The 26,253-nt window shown below is 40.2% G+C and overlaps 1 protein-coding gene across 4 annotated transcripts in view; it reads right to left on the bottom strand.

Annotated features, from left to right (window-relative positions):
- The window catches only part of LOC116045871 (netrin-G1-like), a 75,554-nt gene that overhangs the window by 17,680 nt on the left and 31,621 nt on the right, over nucleotides 1-26,253 (bottom strand). For all 4 annotated transcript variants that reach the window (XM_031293814.2, XM_031293819.2, XM_031293815.2 and 1 more), the window contains exon 3: nucleotides 21,800-22,443. In XM_031293814.2, coding sequence (XP_031149674.1) covers nucleotides 21,800-22,443 — 644 coding nt within the window. The remainder of the gene's footprint in view (nucleotides 1-21,799; nucleotides 22,444-26,253) is intronic.

The following is a 26,253-nucleotide window of genomic DNA, read 5'->3' as shown; positions in this document are numbered from 1 at the left end:
CACTGATCCTGACATCCCGCTGGAAACGAATGCAGGCACGGAGGCACGGAGGCCACCAAGTCTCAACCACATTGCCTCTGTTAAATTGTATACATTAAATCTCTCAATGCTGTGAACACTACAAATTAAATTCCCTTTACCTTCTTTGAACTGGTGTGGAGGAAGAACTATCAGAGAGAGATATCTCCAAACATGGGCAAATAAAATCAAAACTATCTGCAATGGTAAATCCCATTCTAGGTAAGTAAGAAAATATATATTTTTTTAAATTTTTTGTTTTCTGTATGGACCATAGCTTTTACATTTAACAGGGTAGACTTGAGGCTTCATATAATTATGAATGATGGCAGGACCTTCTTAGTTCTAAATTACCTTCTTTAATCCTCACATTAAAATAAAGAAGACACTATAATGTTCTGCATTTGATTTATGCTGCACCTGGTGAATAATGTGATACTAAATTGTGGCCTGCGAATGGCCATGCTAAATGTAACAAAGGACAAATCTTTGAAGTGAAGGTGAGGCGAGGGGCTAGTTTATGTTGATATTCTGGAGTAGACAGCAGCAGTGCCCTGTGTCTCCTGCCTAACCTTGATTTTTCCTGGCTGCTTGGCACTGTGTTGACAAGCTCACTATGTCTAACACAGCTTTTCTTCCTTATGACAGCTTCTACTGTAGCATCTCTGATTCAAGACTAGAGAGGAGAACATAACTCGTTAAATAGGAACCTCAAAGAAGAAGACCCTCAATTGACAGATTATGAATACTTCAGCCCTATTTTAACGATCTAAGCGCACGGCGTGAAGTGCCTGGTGCAGGTGCGTTTAGGGCATGTACGAATCCCCTTTTGCTAGTTTAACAGCGGAAAAAAGGGTCCGTGCACCAGGCGCATGGTTCAAAAGGGTTGTACTTAATGTCTTAATCATAGGTGTGTTTTGGTTATAACATGCAATAAACCAATCAGTGTCATCTCCCATTCCCTTTAAAAGCCAGGCATGTTTGTACCTTGGCGCGTTGCTATTATGATGGTGGATTTGCTAAGCAGGAAGGAGAGATTTTCAGGAGAAGAAACTGATCTGCTTGTGCGTGAAGTGAAAGCGCGTGAGCAGATCATATATGGCACGAGCACTATGCCACCAAAACTCCACGAGGTGAAGCAGGCGTTAACATAACAATGAAATGCTGCGTTATTGACTTTAGACCAGGTTTTTGTCGGTCAATGGCACAATCACTTTCCGCTGCCTCAAGATAGCAATATGCCAATTATGCACCTGAACACACCTCCCTGTAAAACCAGCATGCCCATGGGCGCACAGATGGGCGCAGGCACATTTGTGGTTTAAACAAATTGGGCGCTGGACGGGAAATTGACAACTGCATCGGTCTTAAACTAGCAAAGACACTTGTGTCGGGCTTTGCGCTGCGCTGGGTGCAAGATAAGGCCCCTAATTTTTTGCTAATTTTTAAAGTTAAACCCTACAGGGACTTCCAAGAAAAATCACATTAAGGCCACTGATTTCATAAAATCTAAGTTTTGCTCATTCCTGTAAAATATTTGTTCTGGTCTTGGCCACATTTATAGTTATCAAACTTTTAATGGAATAAACTGCAATTTTGCCAAAGTATAATAATCTTTGTTATACATGTAAAGGATACAGCCCTGAGGTAATTGTGGAAGACTAAGAATATGATATAACTTGTCGCATTACCTCTCAGACAAATTAACAGCTGATACATTACACTGAACTCAGTGTCAAGCAATACAAATGTTTGAAAAGGGAGAAATCACAGTTATGAAAGCCATACTACGAGTCTAATAGTCTAAAAAGCAGATTAGGAATGTTTAAAGTGAAGAATTAAAGTTAGAAGTGATTAGTTATGTCCTGTTAACTGGTGCCTTCAAGTAGACATCATTATTTGAAAATCTGCATAAAAAATATAGAGATTAATATGGCTTTGAAACCTGTATCAAAGTGCATTGATTTTAGCTGATATCTTCCTTCAGATTTTCTTACATGCCCTACAAGTCCATCCACACAAGTGTTATTAATAACATAATTATTTTCCTAGTAAGACCTCTCAAGGTCACTTACTCTCCTGTAGTAGGCCTACCAGTAAAAGTTTGTATTTGTACAGGCCTTTTTCACAGAAGCCATTTTTGACATGTAACAATAGGAAAAGCACAGGTGTAAATAGCAAACTGTGCTGAATATTATTTTGCTGTGTTGGTTTTAGTGTCCTTGTATTGTGGGACACTTGAATAGAACAGAGCCATCATTATTGTCATTAGCAACACCTTGGCTTTTCCTACTTTAACAAGACAAGGTGACTGCTGTAAAAAAGGCCTGTTGGTTTGGTGACCTTTTATAATTCCTAGCATAGCTCTGCCAACTTCAGCCTGAGGTCCAATTAATAGGAACAACTATAAACACCTGTGTGTTGTTATTAATACGTGTGCAGACCATTGACATTAAAGGAGAATATAAGCATTGGTTGATGTTTTGATTAAAACTGGGCTAAGTTTAGATGAGAAGTTGCTTTGACACCTTGGTTTTTTTAACCATCGCTTCAAAAGCATTTCAGTGTAGGTCCTCCTAACTATATTGATATTATGCTTATGAGATAAAGTCTTCACTCTCTGTTTTTCCCACTTCAATTCATGGTTTCCTTGCTGCTATAAATCTGAGAATATTTTTTATTTTGTTTGGCATTTTAAGCCTTTATTTGTGTCAGGTAATGACGGACTAGTAATCTGGCATTTGGGCAGATGCCAGGGGAGACGCGGGCCCTCATGGGCCGTTTGCGGCCACTTAATTGTAAACAGCGACCCATATTATTTCTCTCGGCCCCCTTTCAAGCATCAATAATAAAATTCTTTGACCAAACGATAACCAAATTTGCCGAAATCCTTCCCCCCTTAAAGTAATCTAACCTGATCAGTATATACCACATAGGAATCTCTCGATATCACAGTCATGGTTACCCTCTACAGTCACGAACTTTTACATTAGTCTCTATTATTTTGTAGCAAAATTACTTATTCAGATCAGATGTTCAAAAACGTAAACGTGCATGGTTTGAAATAAAACAAATCTACCTGCATTTCTTTTATTTGAATAGTTGTTTGCAAAAGTTAAAATGAAGCAATGCCTTCTGGGAATTTCAAGACAGAATCGAGTAGACCGCGTCTGGTCTGCCTCAGAGTGGTTGTTGGAAGTTGAAAATTGGAAGTGGAAGCTATGGTTGGAAGTTGGAAGCTATACTGTTGACAAAAAAATTAATCGAGGCATCAAGCGACACAATGGGGAGGGGGGGGGGGGGGGTATATAAGAGAGCACTGTTGGCTGATGTTGAAAAATGCTGCAAACTGGCTGATTTGTTTTTAAAATCAAGTGCAGCTTCAGCTAGCATTAGCGCTAATACTGCTAGCATGTTAGCGACACATCTGAGCCAGCACACCAGGGAGAAAGACAGGACAGTGAGGAATATGAGGAAGAGGAAGAACAAAACGAGCAAGAGGAGGATGAAGAGATAGACATGGATAACGAATCTATGGAACTAACCAACACAGAACAACAAGCCTGCTGTGGGTCCGAATGTGGATTACCTGAAGCAACAGAGATGGAGACCAAATGCTGCAGGAGGGAGCGTAGGCACAGTAAGTTTGGCTACTTCAGAATATTATATTATTATGGAGCGACTGGCTCTGATGATTTATTCATTTTTTTTATATGTCTATGTTTTGGTGCAGTTGTTTATAGCATGGGAGTTTACGTTCACCATCACTGGGGCTATCAAAAGTGCGTGTTGTTTCGTGCGTCAAAAGTTCTATCTGCGCGCGCCCCCCCACCGGCGGGCCGCTGGTGGGTGGAAATGCCAGGGTCGTTTTTTGTTGCCAGTCCGTCACTGGTGACAGGACAGCTTAGACACGAAAGGGGAGAGAGAAGGGGAATGACATGCAGCAAAGAGCCGCAGGTCGGAATCGAGTTCAACTTGGATTCTCTTTCACTTTGTGGAGGTAATGGTGTGGGTGACCTTATTGATTGTTTGCACCTGTGGTAGGGTATACATCCTGAGGCTTACAGGGCCAGGTTACACACTGATAAAGGGCTGATAGTTAAATGTATTTCTGTACATTATTCCCCACTGCTATGAAGATAAGGAAAATAAAGATAATAAGAATTGCACATTATCTAGTATCATCTTACAAAATGTTTTCTTAAAAAAAGAGACTTCTCCTAAGCCATTGCTTAAAGCCTGCAAATGTGTACTGTATGCAGACATTAGTTATTGAGAATTTTATAAAATGTCTGGGCAGAATTTTAGACTGGAAAGCCCCTTTTTCCATTCTATTTCCATCCCATTACCGCTACTCTGACTGCTAAGACTGACTGAGCAAGACCAGTCTCCCTCAGCTCTATATCTCACCTGTTCCCTCATACAATTTGCCCATGGTCAGAACCTGTAATGTGCCTCCATGCTGTATAAATACATACTGAGGTTTCCTGAAACTTTACTCGACAAGACACTTTGAGAGCCTCACATGTGCTGACCAGTGATAGCTCTGACAGATATGGAGAGATCAAGGCTGTTGAGGTGGAAACTTTGGCCTTGCTGAAAGTTTTAGAGAATACTCTGCCAATACCTAACATGAAAAAGAGGCTGTTTGATGTCTTTAAGATAAGAGGAAGGAACACTGTGATACATTTGAGCTACACAATGACCAAGATAGGAGAATTTCTTTTAAAAATCATTTTAATATTCCATATGATGTTTACTACAGTTGTGGGATCTTGTCTGTTACTGTCCTGTAGGAAATGGCAATATTTCCTCTAGCTAAAAAAACAGAAAACAGAAAAAGCCAAAGAACAGTGATTATCATGGTCGATTTGAATACTGGTCAGCTGCTATGTGATGATTATCCAGATCTCTCAGATCTCCTGGAAAAGGAGGCCTAAACCCTTGTCATTTCCTTTACTAGAGGTTTTCAAGCTAAGGTGCTAAAGGTTAGTATATGTGTTACTTATATCTCATTGCCATATGCTAATTCTTTAAAAGCCATTTCAGTGCATTCATTTAAGTGGGTTAAGTAAACTAAGTCTAATAATAGTTATTACAGATTATTTAAGGTGGCTAAAGGAAAAGGTAAATAGGTAAAAGATAAATAGTACAACATTGCTTTAGGTATTCTTTATTGTGAACTACGTTAACTGATACAAACTCAGGGCCCTCCCCTGACTAAACTGGGGATAGGTGGGCTACACATGCCACTTTGCAATAGGGCTTTGACTCCGAACTTCGATATTCGAATATAATTCGAATATTAAAAAAATATTGATATTTCGAACGAATATTAGGCAGCCCTTAATATTCGAATTTCAAACCTGTTATGGGCATTATTTTTTTGTAAATGTGTTTGCTTGTAAACCTTGTTTTCACGGCGACGCACATTGCTCGGCCGTGGCTTGGTAGCGCATTTCACCCGACTCATTTCCTGGTTCTCCTTCTCCGTGAACAACATGAAATCAAGGAGAGGGTTAACTTTTCCTGCTCCAGATTTCCCACCGTGGTCAGAAAGAACAGAGGAGACACTTTGTTTCTCTCACTAAGACTATAGAGTCGCTACTCGCTCTGAAGCTACCGGTAATCACCATCACTCTCTCACAACACACACCCATACACACGCGGCTCGACGCACACACCAGCGCAAAAGTATGAACATCAGACCACTTACGTAGGCTACGGTGAAATATCCGACCTTCCTGTTGAAAGCATATTGTTTGTGTTTAATCCAGGGTCTGACTTTTAATTTAAAAAAAACAAAACAGTGGTGGCAGTGTGTTTTTCTTCTAACAACATCATTGCACGCCTACTGACTGATACACTGCCCTCTGGTGGACAGAACATATACGAAGTTTGATACCAATATAAGCCTTACTGAAGGCATTTAATGGTCAAAATATTATTAATAAATATTCGAATATATTCGAATATTAATATTCATAAACAAACGAACTTCGAATATGATTTTTGGGCAAAAGTCAAAGCCCTACTTTGCAACACAGTAATACAACAATGTGCTGGTTGACACGTTGCTAATGCTTGGTAGAGCTGTCAGTCTTCCTCTATAATACCATTCGAATTTCATTTATTTCATATATTATTTGAATATTTAATGCTCAAATGCAGCCTGTTAAATATGTACTACACTACTCAGGCTTATGCATTGTCAGTGCCACTAAGCATGTGGTTGTTGTTACACGTTCTGTCCACTAGAGGGACCTCCAACATCAGCCTGGCCTTGAAGGGGATCTATGTCATGGCGCGTTGCATTTCTTGCACGCCGCTCTCTGTTTACATTATATTCTACCACGAGCACACAGCGACAAACACAAATCAACAGCTAACTCAACAAGTGTATTGAAGCGGCTCTGTTGTAAAGGCTAACGTTGCTCGGTTAGCACAATGACATCATGTTAGAAAGCACAGATGAAATGATTTGTCATAAAGTAAAATAACAACAGTGTTAGCCACGATGCATACGGCATTGATAACTAAGCCAAACGGTGCTGCCACTACTATTTTAGTGATTTATAATCAACCTGTTTCTTGCAGATTGTCACGTTACTGAGAATCCAGCTGTTAGAAGGTAATATATGAAGTCGATGCTAACTCTGACAGCTGTAGGGTAGCTAAAATTACCTTTAGCTGTCTCCATGAAGCTGCCAGCTAAGCTCCTATAACTCGCAATGCAGTTAGGAAACCAGAACGAGCTAACTAATGATAACATAAGCACTTTGGCTCAGTGGATGTCGATTATAAAGTCATGTGAAAACTATTTCCCATCCTTCTTCCGATTTCCAGCTACAGCCTGTCACTTCCCCTGTACTAACGTTACTCGGTACGTAACCTTAGCTCACAGTGCCTTGTGTTTCTTACTCCCGTAACTTATTGTTCATCAGACATGCTTGCTTGCTCACTAACTGGTCAGCTACTAATACATATCGAATCAAGAAAAGTGTAATTATGTTGGGGAAACTAGCTATTTTATTAGAATTACATGAATAAACGTTACTAAAGGTAACTTGAATAAAACTTGAATGGGTAATGTTAAACACATCCGTGAACAGATGCATTCTAATCGGCGATGGTGTTTAACAATAAAAACAACGTCCCAACTTACAACCCAAACTTAAAACTTAAACGTAAGTTTGGATATGGTTTAGAAACAGCATTTAGACCTTATTATAAATATTTACAGATAAATACAATATAACAATTAACTGAATAAATTAAATATGAATGTGGGAGGGAATTTGACTCATGACTTCGGTATTTCTAAAATCTAAAAAGTCCATTTGTTGAAAGGTGCTAAACTGGATACTTTCTTGTGGATTTTTTTTTAAAATGTTATCTGGTTTACTAAAATGTATTTACTCTTTTGGAATAAACAAAATTCATGAACATTCAAAGAATTAATACAGCTTGCATAATGTGATTAGGGTTAGATCTTTATTTAAATCTTTATAAAAATGTCCCTGAAGGTAAAAGGTTCATAACAGTAAATTAAATACAATATCCATCCTAGTTTCATTAACTAGCATAAGGCAAAAGCCTTTACAGTAGAAAACTCCATAACACATAGTTGCAGGGATAAGGAAATAAAAGACTTAAGGCCCTAACATCAACAACAATAATTTGAGCAGGCACAAGGCATATCCAGCTAACATAATGAGTTTGATGCGTTACTTTACATTGACTCCTTTTGAATTTCGGATGGCATTGAACGAGGAGAGGAGGGGAGTCACAGAGTTACCTCATTACACCAGGCTATGTCACCGTGAAATTGAAGAGTCCGATTAGGCTTGTTTTCATCGCTCTGTGCTGTGGCCAATTTTGTCATTCTTCGGGGTGTAATGTTATACATCTCAAGCAAATTGTTTGCGTCCTCCATCCAAATATAAAGTAGCTACGCCATGCCTGCCCAAATTGTTGGAGAAATATTAGGAATGGATCACAAGTTAATTCCCCCTGCTCCAATTTTCTGCCGAGGCGAAATGAAATTTAAATTTACGTGGCTTGGGCCACTGCCACTGAAAGACTGTGATTTGTTTCAATGACAAGGCCTATTATTGCAGTTGTGCATTGATGTAGGCATACAGTATGGTAATGTCTACCCACCCAAGCAATAGGAGGTCCGTCTCATTCATGTGTGATGTAAGCCACTGAGACAAGGAGGAAGCCGTGAAGAAAGTGTGTGTGTGTGTGTGTGTGTGTGTGTGTGTGTGTGTGTGAAGAAGCATGCAAGTGGTGCTTACTGCATGCGCTTACCTATTACTGTGTAAAGGGTGAAAGTACACACACACACACACACACACACACACACACACACACACACACACACACACACACACACACACACACACACACACACACACATAAACACACGTATACACCATTTGAACTCATGAAGCCACAGCAACCTTATCTGTAGCACTGCTTGTAAAGCTTGATCATACAATAAGTGTAGCAAAAGGACATGTTGATGATTTTACTATTCATGGCTTCCTGCCCACCAGAGAAGCTTATGTTGATGCACTTTCTCTCCATATATTATTTACAAAGAAAGCCTGGGCCTTAATGAGCACTAATTAAACGCTGGAGACTGGGAGATGACTGGCAGAAAACATCACAGCATGTGACAAACATCTGGTGGAAGATAAGTTAGAAGGCGTTGGCAGAGCCGGAGAGAGCCTTACGGTGGTAGCGGAGTAATGCTGGGGGTCGTGTGAACCTGCACTTTTAAACTCTGTCAATCAAGCTGGCTACAGCTGTGATGGTTCACAGGGCACGGGCTTGGAGGATTGGAGGCATGTATGTGTGAGTGTATACTATATGTGAGAGGCTGGATAACAGCCAGTGAGTTTTTGTGTGCATGTGTGAGTGTGTGCAATTTGTGTTGGCTGATACCGTTATATGTTATGTGAAGGGCAAGACTGCAATGTAGCCATTTAAAGTTAGATTCCAGTTCAGTACTAAAAACTGTGTTTACTCCGGTCAGCCATATAAATTTATCTCTTCCCAACTAGATTTATTTTAATTTTTTTAAATAATGGACAATACAAGATATCCTCTTCAGTAAACAATTTGGATAGCCATATTTAGAAATAACCCATAAAGGAACCACCACTCACTACGCGAGTTTTGCCTGCTATGCAGACCAGCACCTCAGCCTGCGGGGACGCTTGATGCTGCTAGCTGGGGAAGGGGACATCAAAAGCAGTGTGTGAGGAAGCGGAAACGCGGAACGAGGGCAGGAGTTCAACCTAGGTGGAAAGCTAACGCTAGCCGGCCACCTGTCCCATCCATCCTGCTTGCAAATGTCCGCTCATTAGACAACAAACTGGACTACATCCAACTTCAACGAAACTCCCAACGTGAGTTCAGAGACAGCTGTGTTTTTGTTTTTGTGGAAACATGGCTGAACAACAGTGTACAGGACTCCACAATCCAGCTACCCAGCCTGCTAGCCTTCCGAGCAGATAGAGATGCTGCTCTGTAGGGTAAGACTCATGGAGATGGGCTGTGCATATATGTTAACACACAGAAATGCGGTGCTTGTGTCCAACTACTGCCCACCACTGGTGGAGTTTGTGACTGTTAAATGCCGACCATTCTACATTTCCACGCGAATTCACGGCTGTGTTTACATCCCACCAAGCGCTAATGCTACCAATGCGTTAGCTGAACTTTACGGAGCTATCAGTGAGCTCCAAAGCGCACATCAGGATGGACTATTTATTGTTGCTGGTGATTTTAACGACGCAAATCTCAAGAAAGTCACGGTGAACCTAACTTATAACAATCAGTGCTCTGTTACAAGTCTACTTATGCCCTGTCTTTTATTGTCTGTTGTCTGTCCTGGCCACGGTGAAACGTTGTTTCGTTTCACTATATGCAGTGTATATTTTTGAAATGACAATAAAACCCACTTGACTTGACTTGACTGCACTCTGTAACCGGTAGGCGCGAAGCAAGTGCATTCTGGGATTGTTGTCTTTCATCCACATGAGCCAAAAATACATTTTCTGGCTTTTCTCGGTCTAGAAGGCACCAACTTCTAAAATTATTTCACATTTCTACTACATAAATGACCCAATTTAGATACACATTCATCTTTCCAGCAGTGAAATATCCCTTTAATCATATCACACTAAATGGTCTAAAAGCTGTTCACAACTTCAGCCAGGGCCACGTTCAGCCCCGACAAAACTTAGCATCACGTTTTTTTAAACTGTAGCGGGAGTGCTTTGAACACCCTGTTCTGTGCGCAAGCACTCTGCCTTTTTTTACATACACGTCTCTGCTGATTGGGTATCACCTGTGACACAGCAAATAAACGAGAGACACACCCAACAAACGAGAAAAAAAAACATATCTCAAAGCTGTTTCATACCGTTCTGAGGAAACCTGTCGTTCAGCCAGGAAACTGTAGCAAAACGGTGCACATCGTTTTGAGATTGACCGTGACCCAGAATTTGTTTTTCTGTTTTTGCCACACGTCATTTCAGACTCTGCCACTCCCTACTGCCCTGCATTTGGTGCTACAGTCTCCTGTCCTGCCCCACCCCCATACTCACCTGCTCCTCATCAGCTAACTATGTTTGCTATGCTGATTGACCACCTGGGTTGACCTCTACTGTTTCTGCACTTTAACTGTTTTTGTGTCATGCTATTGGGTTCTTGCCTGCCTCTTGTGAAACCTGACGGTTGTTTTAAATGCCAAAATTCTTGTGGAAAAACACTAAATCCTTTTAAAGGTAAATTAGAGAGATTTAGAGAGATTTAATCTAAAATGTAGAGAGATGAAATTTAAAAAACAATCAAAGCAGCCTTAAAAATCTTAGTGCGTATTTGTAGAATGTAAACTCCTTCTGCCTTTAAAACCCCCACATTTCCATAAACTGCCTTAATAATCGTTACCGACTTGCTCGTTTGCTATTTAAAAGTCTGTGAAATTCAGAATTCTTACTGCTTACCGTTCTGCACGACCTAACCATGAAGTCAATCTGGTACCTGTCAGGGAATGATTTAAAATGCCAATAGTGGATCAACAATTTAACTTTGCCAATGGCTGATTCACATAAACAGCAGGCTTTGACAGTGTTCACCAGGCATCAAAACAAAAAGCATCCATCTGAGGCAGCACATATCCCAAAAGGGACACAGAAATTGCTCAAAGATGAGGGTGAATCTGGGTTCAAAAACCTTTTTGAATGTGAAAATACTAAGGGAGGAATAAGATGAAACATGGCTGAGTTAAAAACCCAGCTACACGCTGTGCAACTGTGGACGCTCTGCCATATTTGCCGTAGTCTACTTTGCAAAATAATTTCCACCCATTGAGCTAAAAATCAACAACAAATTTCATCAAGCTACTCAACAACATCCTTTATAGAGCTCAACAGTCCCGCCCCTCCTGTGAGAGACCTTGGGTTCCAGAAGTAAATTTCCCATTCATTTCTCCCATTGACGTCTGGAAAAATCCGTATATAAAGAGTTTTAGACCATGCCTTAGGCTAACCAGACGGTACGTGACTCATAAGCATACAACGTATCATTTCGAGTATAAAAATTAACAGAAAATCCCAAAAAAGTCAAAGGTACAAGACTGTGTACATATCGTCATTTCAGAGCAAAGGAACTACTCATCCCATAAACCACCGCGCACCACTGAATAAAGGAAGCTACATTAGTTTAGCTAACAGCTAATTCGGCTAACCGCTAGCTGAGACAGCATGTAATAACTTTAAAAGACTCTCAAAATAAAACCTGAAAATAACCATTAAATATATAATGGCTGTTACATCAGCTGTAGTTGGCTTTACCCAGTGTTAAGTTTGAGTTAATGTTATTTTAGACTGAATCATGCTGTCAGCTAGCGGTTAGCCAAATTAGCTGTTAGCTAAACTAACGTTAGCTTCCCGGCAGAGGCTAACGGCAGAAGCATGGAACAGATCGTGATTCGTGCAGTGTCGTAAATCCTTGTGACGGATCGTGCAGGCAGCACAGAGCGGGTACTGACACCCCCCCTCCTCACCAGCATGAGTACCACCAATCAGAGGCATCACTGTGGGATTGTGGGATTGTGGGATTGTGGGATTGTTCAGGATTGTGGGTAATGAAGTACTTACCCAAGACATCACGAATAAAAGACTTTTATCTCAAAACAAGGGTAATGCCCCATGATTTTTGGCGTCTATATGAGCATATACAATCGCTTAGTCATGTCGGCATGCTGGTTTTAAGTCTATCATCGACGATTACGATTTTATGGCGTATACTCCAATTAGTCAATGGAGAAATTGTATTGTATTTTTACTTCCGGAACCCACTGTGGGCGGGACTGTTGAGCTCTATTTCCTCATGCTGTATCCTGTCCTGCCATTTATAAGTGGCAAGCTCTAGAGAGAAAGAGGGAGAGACACACAAACATAGTAAGGAAGGCTATTTCTTCAGAAGAGAAGGGTATTTAAATGTCAGTAGTTTAAATGAGGGAGGAAAATATCCTGGCACATTATACAGTCCATCATATGGCGTAATATCATTACACTACTTTCGACAGTTGAAAGGCATATTGTAGATATCCTCAGGGGTTAAAGTGCTCATATTATGCTCATTTTCAGGTTCATAATTGTATTTAGCGGTTATATCAGAATAGGTTTACATGGTTTCATTTTCAAAAAACACCATATTTTTGTTGTACTACACATTGCTGCAGCTCCTCTTTTCACCCTGTGTGTTAAGCTCTCTGTTTTAGCTACCAAGTGAGGCATCTCACTTCTGTTCCATCTTTGTTGGGAGTCGCACATGCGCAGTAGCTAGGTAAGGACTACTAGCCAGTCAGAAGCAGAGTATGAGGGCGTGCCATGCTAGCAGCTAGGTGAGCATTATAATGTGTGTTACAAAGTGAAGCACATTTGTCATGGAAGTAAAGGCTGGACTACAATAGAGCCGTTTGGAGCAATTTATGAACAGTGTTTTCTGTTGGAGATGGTAAGTGCCTTTGGAGTGGACTTTGGGCTTTGTCACTTTGTAAACCTATAACATGCACAAAAAAGATATATAACACAATAAATTAAAGGGAAAAAGCCAAAAAGCATAATATGAGCACTTTAAGATCTTCTAAATGTGGTCCAGCATGGTGCGATGCTCGTCCTATGCACTGTGCAGGAGCTACATTTACATTGTAGATAGACTCTTTAAGTGTAAGATACAGTTGACGTGTGTGAGACAGTACTTTTTATGAGCTCAGGATTCCCATCGGGAGAGGGGGATGCAGAGTTTGTCTATAGCTCGAGAGGAACATTGGGGAAAAAATATTTCATATCTTATCTAAAACTATTCTTTTGTATCTAAATTGCCTTTGATTATCTCTCATGTATACCTCAGAGGAAAGATTCAGGATATTTTGAGAGAAAGAGCACATTAGCACTTATGGATTAGCTGCCTCTCATTCCCAGGCCCCACTGCAGCCCTGCAGATGTGCAGCTCTGACCGCGTAGCCAGCCGGTAGCGGTCATGTCTTAATTAACCAGCAGACATCTGATCAATAAGTGAGGAACGATGGAGAGGGAGACGTGAAAGGTGGGACAGCCTGCACGGTTCAAGGTTTTTGTTTTCCGTTGATGTGGAATAACATTAGAGATCGATAGCACGGCTTGCCCCGTCACACACGACTCCCTACTTAGGAGAGGTGGAAAAAATAATAATATAATAATAATAATCCCCCTTCTATCTTTTCCTCATGTCTTCTTTTACTCATAACTTTTCATATAAGATACAAGATTATCGTGCAGGAAGATTTTTAGACGGTTGTTTCAGTGCAATGTCATTCTAAGCCTTGTAAAGCCAGTTTTATAAACTTGTGTTCTTCAACAATTCTTAGATTATTTAAGGAGACATCTACTCTGGTTCTTTTATGTTGTCACGCGTGGCATCTAAAGCTTCCTAGGATTTTTACTTTTATCGGTGTGCCTGCTTTGATTTCTACCTGCCTTGGGCACTTAAGTCTGGGGTTTAATTATGTTTTTCTCAATGGCTTCCAAGAGCCCGCAGGTTATGAGCCTCATTCTTAAAGAGACATAAGAGGAGGGAAGAGTAAGTCGTGTCTACATGCGTGTTGACTCAGCAGGGATACGACTAAAGGAGAAAAGTTTATCTACAGGACAATAAATATTTGAATGTAATAGAGCCTTACTCAATTATACATTATATATTTTAAATTGTCACCTGGTGCCCTTTTGTGTTTTTCCTTAGATATTTCTACAATACATTGAAGCAGAAAAGGCACAAATTAGTGCATACAAATTCTGTGTTCAAGTAGTTGATGCTCAAAATTTCCTGGGGGAGGTAAGAACTTTGCTTGAAGAAATGTTCTCTTTTTAGAGCATGCCATATGAACTTTTCTCTGAATCACTTATTTCTCAGACCCTTGTCCCTGGTCTCGTATCTCCCCTGTGTGCATATCTCCCTCAATGACTTGAGTCGCAATGCTTATCAGAAGGCACAGATTTGATTGGCTGAGTAGCATCACGTGAGATGATTTACAACGCACACAATTAATCTGTGAGTTTCCTGGGCTGCTACACCTGCCATAGAGGCTAAAAAAGGCTAAAAAAGCTACGCCTGTTCAAACAGAAATGCTCCATCAAAATGTAATAGTTCTCAATATTTTATTGGTTATAGGTCCAGGTCAGGATAGGACGGTGTCTGGGTACAAAGGGGATGGAGAGGGGGGATGGAAGGTTAACAAGGGGATGGATTCTGGTAATTTTGCTACCTAGAGTGATGGCATCCCCCCCCTCAAATTGCCTAAGTTTTTATTGTTCAGGGTCGGCTTTCTACCCATCGGAACATGAGACGGCTGTAACGTAATCAATCACCAAATACATTGCTTCATTCACTGTGAAAGAGAGCGGGGTTCGCAGTGAGCAGAAAGTTTGCAGTGGAAATGGCTTAGATGTGTGTTACTGAAATGGAGAAGAAAAAATATGGCAGCTCACAAGCTCTGTCCCCTGTGTGAAATTCCACCACCCTGACCTCTGGAGGTGACAACAGTTAAAATATAAAACATTCATAAGTTACAAAATGATCCTCAAAAAAGTCTTTTGCTTATAGCTAGAGGTAAATGAGATTGATGATGATTCCCCAAATTAAATGACTTATTAATTTGTGACAAAAGTGTATACATATTTGCAAAGCTTCTCATGAACCTTACACAAACTTGGCAAATTCATATTACTTTTGTAATTTCTGAAATATATAATATATACATATTCGTAAAATGAAATATAAGTGTACAATGAGGCAAAACCATTCACAGATTATTGTGGAAATATAATTTTTTCTAAAGCATGCCGGTCTCCATCCATTCAGAGCTGTGACATTCATGAACATATCCGCAGGTTACCTGACACTGCAAATATTCAGCATATGAGTGCAAGTTAATCAGTGTTTGTGGAGTATTCTGGGAATCCTCGGACAGGATGGTCATTCTGTGATAAGGCTTTCACATTTGGTTGCAGCCAGAAGGCTGCTGAGGCTGGTGGGAGCTCTAATCAGTCTCTCCCCACCCGTCTCTATCACCCTCTTTCGAGTGAGTTACTGATCCACCTCTGGACAAAAATCGCATGTTTATTTTCTTTTCTTTCTCACTGCAAACTTTTCGGGGAAAATTGAATTTGATGCCCAGGGGCAGGATGGGAAATTGAGCAAAATAGCTTATTTTCCTCCCATCCAACCCGTTGCCACTTTTTTCTAATGAATGGTAAAATAAGATATCTGTGGGAGATGCTATTCTGTGCTGGGTAGCAAGCCTTGCAATATAGAACTAATCAATTCATGTTTACAGTATGAGTGTGAATATTGGAAGTGTGTGTCTGACTGCAGAACATGTATCTCTCTGATAGGGCTAAATAGCAAATATCACTTGCCACCATTATGAATGGCATGTGTTCATGGCATGTGATCAAATACATCAAACATCATGAAGTGTTGTGTCATGTTTTTGCAGTTATGACAGCTCATGTTGTGACTTGCAATAAGTAGTCAAATATTATTAAAACATACTAGAGATGTCTGAAAATATGTGTTATTTAAAGCATAAATTGTAGCATAAATAGCTTGCTCAAAAAAGGAAACCTCATAGATTAAACCATCAATCCACTTATTATTAAACAGGGCAAGGCTATATTTGGAACAACGGCCTGGCAATTCTGAATGTCTCCACGTTTCACTAATGTGTCTCTGATGATTACCATTTAATCAGCTGCAAATGCTCTTAATTACAAGATTAGTCTCCTACCAATTAGCCAACATGCTAATGGTTCTAATCTGCCATTGAAGTCGACTGAATTCTAATTAGGGACTAACTGTTTCAATTCACCGAGGGCCCATCTGATGGGTCATTACCAACCAAGTTATCCTCATATAAACCAACTGCAGCAAGCAACACAGGTCCCATTTGGAGAGCAGCTGTAGAGGCTTTATGATTACCATGTGGGCCATTTCCATGCATCATGAAACGACAATGTTTCCATTCCCTGAAAATCACAAAGGCATTTTGATGACTCACTGATGAATATATTATACGCTGCAACATTGCAAGCTGTGTTAATGACATAAGCAAAGGAAGTCTTCTTAATCTTACTGAAAATGTAGATTTTAAAATTGGAAAATTAGGAAAACTTTTACCTCAAGTGGAGATGGAGGAGTATCCAAATTCAAAGAGATTACATACTTTAATTAAAGCTGCACTAATATTTATCTTTTATATTAACAATGAATCAAATTATCTGTAATGTGAAAGAGCAGTAACAAACCAACAGAAATCACCCACCTCTGCAGTCCCCATCAGCTCTACAAACCTTTTTTAATGCAGTTTTGGATTGTTTTTGGTTTTCTGGCCTGGAAATGCATTATTCCATCATCCTCATTTACCAGCTATGAAATCTGATACACTGTACAATACCCACTCAGCATGAAATGGCAGACAGATAAAAGATAAACTAGTTGAACATAGCAATTAGCAGCTAAAAAGTTGGATTTTCCCCTCAGTTGACCAGACCAGAGCTTAAAGGAGTGAAAATTTGACTAATTAATTAGAAACATGACTCCAAATGGATGCTAATTTTGCTGCGTGTCTGGTGGTATACAACAGTTTACTATAAATTTAGACTTATACATAACCTTATATGTCCATGTTGTGTTTGTACTGCTGCCCCCAAGTGGCCAAAAATCACTTAGTGCAGTTATTTATTTTTTTTTAAGATTATTTTTTAGGCATTTTAGGCCTTTATTTTTTATAGGACAGCTGAAGACATGAAAGGGGAGAGAGAGGGGGAATGACATGTAGCAAGCGTTGAGGAGTAAACCTCTATATATGGGCACGCGCTCTACCAGGTAAGCTACCCAGGCGCCCACGCTTAGTGCAGCTTTAATGAAACAGAAGCCATATATCATGTGCTGTCAATTAATCATACAGTTATTCATGTGTTTATTATTACGTGAACATAACTTTACACTGAACATTACATTGGAAAAAATAACTCTGTCTCCTTAACCAGGCAAAGGAAATAAAATTAGCCACACAAAAGGTTCTCTTCCTAAAACACAGATCACGTTTCTTATAATCATTCATCCAGAAGAACTAAAAAATTAAGGACATTTCTCTAAAAAGAGCCCTTAAATCATCATAATGAGCAATAAAACTTCAAAAATACTTTATCAGTCTCACCTAAATCAAGTCTTTTGTCTTCATGGAGACCGTTAAACCTGCCTGTTTCTATAGCTAATGGTAATATACCTGTGCACAAAGACTTGACTTGTGGCTAAATTTTGCTTCCCATAAGGTTCCACACTAGTTGTTTTACATCCGACAAAAAATAAAACAAATAAAAATACTTTAAATTTCTTTATGTTCATGTATTGTATTCTTATAGCTTTTCTCTGCTGTCTTGTGTCCTTCATGTCCCCTGTATTGTGTGAAGGTAAATAAATTAAACTGAACTGGTTCCATTGGACTAAAAAAAACAGTATTAAACATTGTATCACATATGATTCTGTTAACAACCTTAGCAGCTGACTTCTGCTGGCGATTTAGGAGACCAGTGTATATTGCAGAAATGTGTGTTTGAACTGTGGATTGTGATATCTGTGGGTGTAATACATTTGAAAGAGTTAATTAATTACAATAACAAACTTTGTGTAATTATACAAAGTTTAGTAGTGATGTAAACATATTCATCAAAAGTCGAAGTAATCGAAAGAAAACATCTATGTTGTTATTTAAACTGAAAATGTAACCAAAGTGACCCAATAATCATATTATGGGATTATGAGATGTCTCTGGAATCTTAATGTGTCTGCAATAAAAAATGCAAAGAGACATGTATTAAAACTCCTCTCTTCACCACATCTCAGCCCTCTGTCCTTGTCGAGTTAGGGTTATAATAAGTAATTTAGGAGAGTAAAGTTCAGTATCTGCTCAGGCTGCTCCTTTTTTGCCTGATTCAGGCTTATTTTAAAAACAGAATTTTGAGCTGTTTTTTGAAATTACTCTGGGCCTTAAACACTTGCTGATTCGCTTAGGAATTCTCCTTATCAAAATGCATTTATAGAATTCCATTCATGTTTAGACTGTGGCAATTCAATTTTCTGGTCAGTTGATGGTGCTTTCTAAAATCATAATTAGCAACATTTTTGATGTTCCTTTGTGGAAATGGGAAAACACATTAGATTTTGTTGTGCCAAAACTGGACCATTAGAACAACACCAAGAGAAGGCAACTTTTACTCAAAAGAGAGAAAGGATAGGTTGGTTTATACCAGAGGTGGTGCCATGTACCACGGAGAAGTCTCTGTCTTCAGGTTTTCATTCCAGCCGATCACCTCAGCAGGTGATTTCAATAATGAGCTCTTGCCCGCTACTTGGAGTAGTGTTAATTAGTGTGTGGTGTCTTTGTTTGGAATGAAAACCTGCAAACTGTTGGCACTCAATAGCACAAGGTTGGCCACCCCCAGTTAATACTGATACCCCGTTTACACGAAGGGAAGACGCAGATATTTTCCTGCGGTTTGGCCTCTCATTTACACGAAAACCCTGTTTTTATCACAGAAAACGATTATTTCTAAAAACTCCGGCCAAAGTGGAGATTTTGGAAAACTTCGTTTGCACGTTTGCATGTAAACTGAGACAAATGGAGGTTTAGGCAGCCGAGAGAGAGAAAGAGGAAGTGATTCGTTGCTGTTGTTGCTATTTTCGGGATTGTGATTGGCTAACATGGGCTTGAGCTTCTCGTTACAATGCCACCTACAGGTGTGGCATTCTCTTAACGACATTGACAGCATATATACACGGGTACATTGTAAACAAACACTTTTCTGAAAATGTAGAAGTTCTACATGTCCGTTTATGAAAATAGCCGGCCACGTGTAAATGTAGTCTCATATTCCGTGATAATTATAATGCCATAAATTCTGTCAATCCATCTATAACATCCGTCAATATTGATAGACTTTATCTTATGCTGAGGACTACAGGAATCTCAGGAGTATTGATATAGTTCCTCATCACATAATTCATGCTATTTGAAAAAGTAGTTTTCCCTAACAAAGGACAATTTTAGTTTACAGAAAATTTGAGGCTGTTTTTGTAAAAAAAAAGACCTCCACCTGAACCTGAACACCTTAGGTTTTGTCAACAACTGTGCAAATAAGTGCAGCATGCACCAGCAAAGGTAAAGAAGCTTGCAAACAGGTAAACATGGATGTAAACCATGCACGATTTCCAAGATTGAAATATCAGCTCTGTAAATGTTTCATGAGGAAGGATTTGAACTCATGTTTGTTTAGACCTTAAGGATACACTGTTGTTTTTGGTGAAAAACACTGCATGCAAACATCATTTTAGTTTGTTTACCAGCAAACTCAAATCCTTTTTAGATATGTTACAAATGTATAAAACGTAACTGCAAACTGAAGCTGCTGTAAAAGACAGCTTAAAGGGGTGATAGAATGATTTTATGGGGTATTTCACACTGTTCCTTAAGGTCTCCTAATAGGGTATGTAACATTGGTTTGGCTGAATATTGCTCAAATGCTATTTTATTAGGCCCTTAACTACCCTGTGAATATAGCTCTATTTAGAACAAGAGCTTTTCTTCCAAATATGGTATGCTCATGAATATTTAGATGAGCTGCGCGCTGATTGGTTTGAGCGAACCCCATATAAACACATTGGCTGGCTGCCAGCTGCCGGCATAACTTTCGTATATTTACAGTTTGAATTTCATCACATCACTTATAAAACAGCTACCCTAGGTCTTATAAAGACAACTATGGTGTCCAATTTCAATTTAATGCGTTTTTGTGAACATGAGGGGTCTCCTTAGGAGGAGCTGCTAGCTAGGCTATGTGTCCCATTTAATCCTATTGGAAAAGATCGTTGCTACACTTTCGGCATAACTTTAATATATTTACAGTTTGAATTTTGTCACGCCACTTATAGAACATCTACCCCAATGTCTTATAAAGCTAACTATGGTGTCCGATTTAAAATTAATGCATTTTTGTGAACATTAGGGGTCTCCTTAGGAGGAGCTGCTTGCCAGGCTAGCTATGTGTCCTATTTAATCCTATGGGAAAGATCGTTGCTACACTTTCGGCATAATTTTCGTATATTTACAGTTTGAATTTCGTCATGCCACTTATAGAACATCTACCCCAAGGTCTTATAAAGCTAACTATGGTGTCCTATTTCAATTTAATGCATTTTTGTGAACATTAGGGGTTTCGTTTCAGAGGTCTAAGAGGAGGCTAGCTAGCTCTCATTGATAGAGCTCCATCCAGCCGCAGGCTTTATCAATGAGACTCGCGGACAAGAGGCGTTTATTTCCCCGATCGTTTGTTTAAATAACTCAACACATTATAATTACACACATTATAAGATTAACTGGAACCTGTGGTAAGAGATTGCTGGCGTAACAAGCTTGCTGACCACGCTCTCACTCACACACACCGGCCATTTAGCAGGAAGAGGGGAGCTGCAGGCCCTGGAGCTCTGTCAGGGCAGCGGAGTTTGGTAGTCCATTAACCCAAAAAACGGTGACTTTGCGCGGGTATGGAGTACCGTGGGCTGCCAGCTGTGACGGAGCTCCATCTACCTCCCAGAAGGCCGGGGTCTGTGAAGGAAGGCAGGCCGGGCGGCGAGGCAGCAACACTGGCAGCACCGGCCGCTGAACTCCCGACACACAGTCGGACAAAATTTGCAATTAGACATTAATTTTCGTAAAACGGCCCATATTTGACCTCTACATAGTTGATTTCTCGCATAAAAAAGTCTCAGAAGTGAATTTAGTAATTAAATAGCGGACCTCTGGAGATCTGCATGACCTAGCTAGATTCAGAAGACTAAGCTGACCTCAGGTCAGTGGTGTAGCCTATGCAAATGTTGGGGCGTGACAAAGACTAGGAGTTGAGATCATGACGTTATCATCTAGCTTTGTTGAGATTCGCCCGTTTTCAGCAGCAGTTTCAAAATGTGAGATTTGCTGAGGATAGGGGTATCAATGGGATTTTGAGCTTCTATGTATGTCCTATTTACCCTCCAAACTGTCGTTATTCAACTATGACAAGGTAAAATCGGTTTTGCATTCTATCACCCCTTTAAGCTTTTGAAGCGACCAAACTTCAAGATTTTATTCAATGCAAAAACCAGTAAGAAATATAAATGGGTTTACCTGCCCTGCACCTTGATGTCAGAGATGGCGTAGAAGTATCTGGACAGGTTATTCTCATCCACCATGGTGGCTCCAGTGGCTGGCTTCAGCAGCTTAATCCTCAGATCAGTGATGGTGAAGAAGTCCCTTAGGTTCTTGGTGGTATCCAGCTGGCCGTAAAGTGAGGCCATGTTGTGTAGCCGAGGCCCGGCAAAGAGGGCAAAGCGGTCCTTTATCTCAAAACGTACTGTCTTGTCATTCTTCCACACGTAGCCTCGGGAGTAGTCCTCAGTGCAGATGATATCCAGCAGGGTGCGCTGGGTGAGGTCGTTGACTGTCTTGGGTTCCATGGTGAAGGCGTCCAGGCAGTCGGTGGCATAGAACTGGTATGGGGTCCAGGTCCGGCCGTAGTCGAGTGACTTTTCCAGGACCATCTGCTCCGGTCGGCCTGATTCAAAGGTCAGTATGATATCGTCAGTCAGCTCGATGGTTTTGTTCCACGACAGTGTGATGTTAACCTGGAGGGGCTTTGGGTATTTCTTCCATGAGGTGGACTGCCAAAATGTTGTGGGATTGCGACCCTCAAAGTCAAACATCAACTCTGGAGGATGAGCCAGCTCCTCAGTGGTAGCATCACATTCATTATTGCACATATAAGGATTCTCCTATAAAGAAACAAATAGATACACACATGTAAGTACACATTGCAACCGGGGTATAAAATGTGTATGGGGCAACTCTTAGGTATTGTATAGTTACATTTGAAATTTGAAGACTAATTTGAATGAGTTGTTACAAGATATAATATTTTCAAAGTGCAATGCCCAAGATAAAAAAATTATCTGGGCTTAAATTCAGGGACACTAGCCTATACAATACAGAGAGAAATATGAAATCCAGTGAGTAAATTTTTTTCATCTTCATGCTGTTTGTTGAAATCTGGGGGTGTGATTCAGTGCTGCTTATTTTTTTATGAAAAGGTATTAATAACCAAAGAGAAATTACATTTTGATTTTTTTAATATCACAAAAATTTTCTTTTACTCTCCTTGGAGAAAACTGGAGGAAAATGGAGGAAACTGTCAATTGTGAATTTAGTATTTATTTCTTTAACACTCAGATATGCGGATTGTATGTGCATATTGTTATATATTAGCAAACTCATGGCTGTCTTTTCAAAAGAAATGCAAAAACAAATGTTACACCTACAGTTATTATACCTGAAAGCCAGGTCATAAAATGTATGTTTCCCTATTAGCTGACAATAGGTTTAGGGCATGATTTAATAGATTTTTGTGTTAGACTGCTTGAGATTATTGTTGACTCCTTTGGATTGTAACAGAGAGCACCCCTCGCTGTTAGCTGTGGAGTAATTAAGTCTAAAAATCCATGCCCATGCTGAAAATATCTGGAATTTTAATCAGTACACCACTGTGCAAAAAACTAGGAACAAGCTACGCTTTGTAGTTTAAGGAAGGGAACTTAAGCAATTTATATGTCAATAAGGTATTTAGTTTTGCATAAAATTGTTTGAGTGAAAGTGAAATGCTAGGAACACTTGTTGGTTATAAAGCAGCTCGCTGTAATAGTCCCACCCTCACGATTACAAACCCTAAAGCATATCCCAGGTCGGGTGTTGGTCCACTTTCCCTCGAAACAACGTGATATCATGACTTCGCGTAAACATACACCCCACTTTCCTAAAGCCAAGTGGCGTGTTATCTGTACACATTTTGAGCTATCCGCGTGTATATCTACGTGTATATCTATGCTGTATACAGCAGACGGCAGTCAGCTGTATACAGCGTAAACATACACGCCACTTTCTAAAGCCACGTGGCGTGTTATCGCGAGGCTACGTGTTATCACGAGGCTACAGTTGGTTTTAACGTCACACGTGGGGGAAAAGAAAAACCGGTTGGGATTAGGAAAAGAAGAACTGGGTTGGGTTTAGGAAAAGAAAAACGTAGTAAGGAAACAACACACGTGGAAAACGAAGGAAACATCACACGCAGGACACGATCCCTGCTCTCCTGGGTGCAAGTCCTGTGTTTTACCCATCCACCACCCCAACTAACCTCCCTATGTGGATTTTCGCCCTTTCATACTACTCGCTACGGCGTCAATTCATATGCAAACGCAAGGTAATGTAAGTCAATGGATGCCAAACGGCGTTGATAAACACGCTGAAAAGCGAGTGTGCGTCTTCATAACACACCAATAATGGCATACCAATTGGCGTGTCATACATACGCCACTTCATGAGATCAGTCTGCTCGAAAAGTTATTTGCTTTTCCACTGCCTCGTTGGCTCAACATCCAATCATGATTCACCCACCGTACTCAATAGCACTACTATCACATTCAGGCAAACGTGTATTTTATAATCTGCGCAAGCAATGTTGGCCCTAGAGCTGCAGGAGACAGTGACCCTCTCATTATCATGACACTGTGGATCCCATATTCTCGTTCAGTGCCATTCCTGCCTACACTGTCACCCAAATTGCCAGTGTAATTGATATTCCTGTGTGGTGTTTCAGCAGAGATGGGAATGGAATCCCAATGAGTGTTTCTTATGAAACACGCAAAGGGACATGCATTTTTCATGGGCCTGTGTCTGCTCTGTGCCATAGACATGCACTGAGTCTGGATGTTTGTATGAGCATGTTAGTTGGGGAGAAAGAGGAGCTCTTGATGTGTTTGTGTTTGTTTGTGAGAGGGATAAAGTGCTCTGAATGAGTTTGCTTCTGTGTGCACATGCAGTGTGTGTGCGTGTGCGTGTGCGTGTGCGTGTGCGCGCGCGTGCGTGTATGTGTGAGTGAATGGCAAAGAGGGAAAGAGAGCAAGAGAGAGCTGAAACAGAGCCAGAAAGCACAAGACACACTTCAATTGACATTCCTCTCACCTCTGCTCCAGGAACAATGAGGTTAAGTGCAGATGAGATTCAGATCAACTGTAAAGCAGTTCGATAATCAGCAATCATCTGACACTCGCACACGCAAAATTATCTAAAGGTGAGAACAGTGCTATCTGCAACATTACTCGCTCATCTCTCTGGTATTGCAGTGCATTCATAGGAGACTGCAACTTTGTTGAATGAGGATCACTGGCAGGAATACTGATAAGCAGACGCCATTATATATATTTTATTTGAAAAGACCAATGGCTGCTTTTAGTCTTTGAATAAGGACCCTCAATTTATCTCGCCCAAAGAAAAAATTTATTTAATATTTTATCTTCTTCACAGTAAGACCTATGTATGACTACCCTGTTTTAGATACTGATCTTGTCAGTCCATTTTATTTCCTGTGACATGCTATCATCTCCTCAGCCACAGTACAGTAGAAGCGATAACTATGGGATGAGGTAGAACAAGACTAAGGAATTGTGGGTCACTAGGCCTGATCAGCTGACTCAAGCGTTGCATGATCCAATTAGGAGGGTAATAAGGGTTATGCTGCTAAGACAGAGAGCATAAGAGAGAGTGGGAGGGAGAGAGAATGTATAACAAGTACACCTTTTTCTTTTTTTTTTTAAATCTTAGTTGCTCTCACGCCCTCGCACACCCACACATGCAAAGCCAACATGTAGCTTGAAAAGCCAGACTAAAAGCAGAAACACAGAAAGAGAGACAGTGATCTGAAAGAGAGAGAGAGTTAAGGGGTAATAGGGAGGACATTGGTTGCTTGAGTTTGACCACAGGGAAAATAAATTGTACTAGTCAACTGTTTGCCAATAATGTGTGCTGAGGCTCATTATATTCCCTACTTGTGCTTGAACTGCCTTGGAGGTCTGGTCAGAGCTCAGACCTTGATTGTACATGGAGAGTGAGGGAGGAAGAGTAACACAGATGTATAAGAGAGTGATTTCTTTGTTGAAGAGCATGAATTTTCACTTATATGTTTTTCATTTGTTGTCACGGTTAGGTTCGGGGGAGTAGCGGGGGGGCTGCCTGCATCTTCTGAAATGGGAGCCTTATTCACAGACGATATAAAGAACTCAGACTGCAGCATCGGTGGCTCATGAGAAAAACAATTTCCTGACTAAACAACAAGCAGAGTAGATAGAAAAAACAGCTTTAAAAGCAGAGAAATTAGCTTCATCATGCCAGCAGAAGTGAGACTAGTAGAAAGCAAATATAAATTCAATCCATCATTCTCTCAATGCCTGCCTCGACTTCAGGCCTTCAGGGAAGTGATCATTCTAACCGTTCACATATGGGAGCTGGCTGTGGACAAACCTTTCATAAAAGCCCTTTCCATCATTAATACCACTCAGTAATGTGATGGCACTTTTCCAATTTAACAAAAAGTGCATGTAAAGTATTTCTTTCTCCTATTAAGGCCCACCATACTGGAATGCCTTTATACAGCCCAGTGAAGGTGGAATGATAGAAGCTTAGACAAAGGTCAGGACCTTTCATTGGATTTCCTGTCGTGGTTATTTAACAACAAAAACAGTGCCTTATGAACATCA

Source organism: Sander lucioperca, chromosome 9 (assembly GCF_008315115.2).
Source record: "Sander lucioperca isolate FBNREF2018 chromosome 9, SLUC_FBN_1.2, whole genome shotgun sequence".
Lineage (NCBI taxonomy): Eukaryota > Metazoa > Chordata > Actinopteri > Perciformes > Percidae > Sander > Sander lucioperca.
Note: the sequence above shows the minus strand (reverse complement) of the source record. Positions and strands in the feature narration are given on the sequence as shown.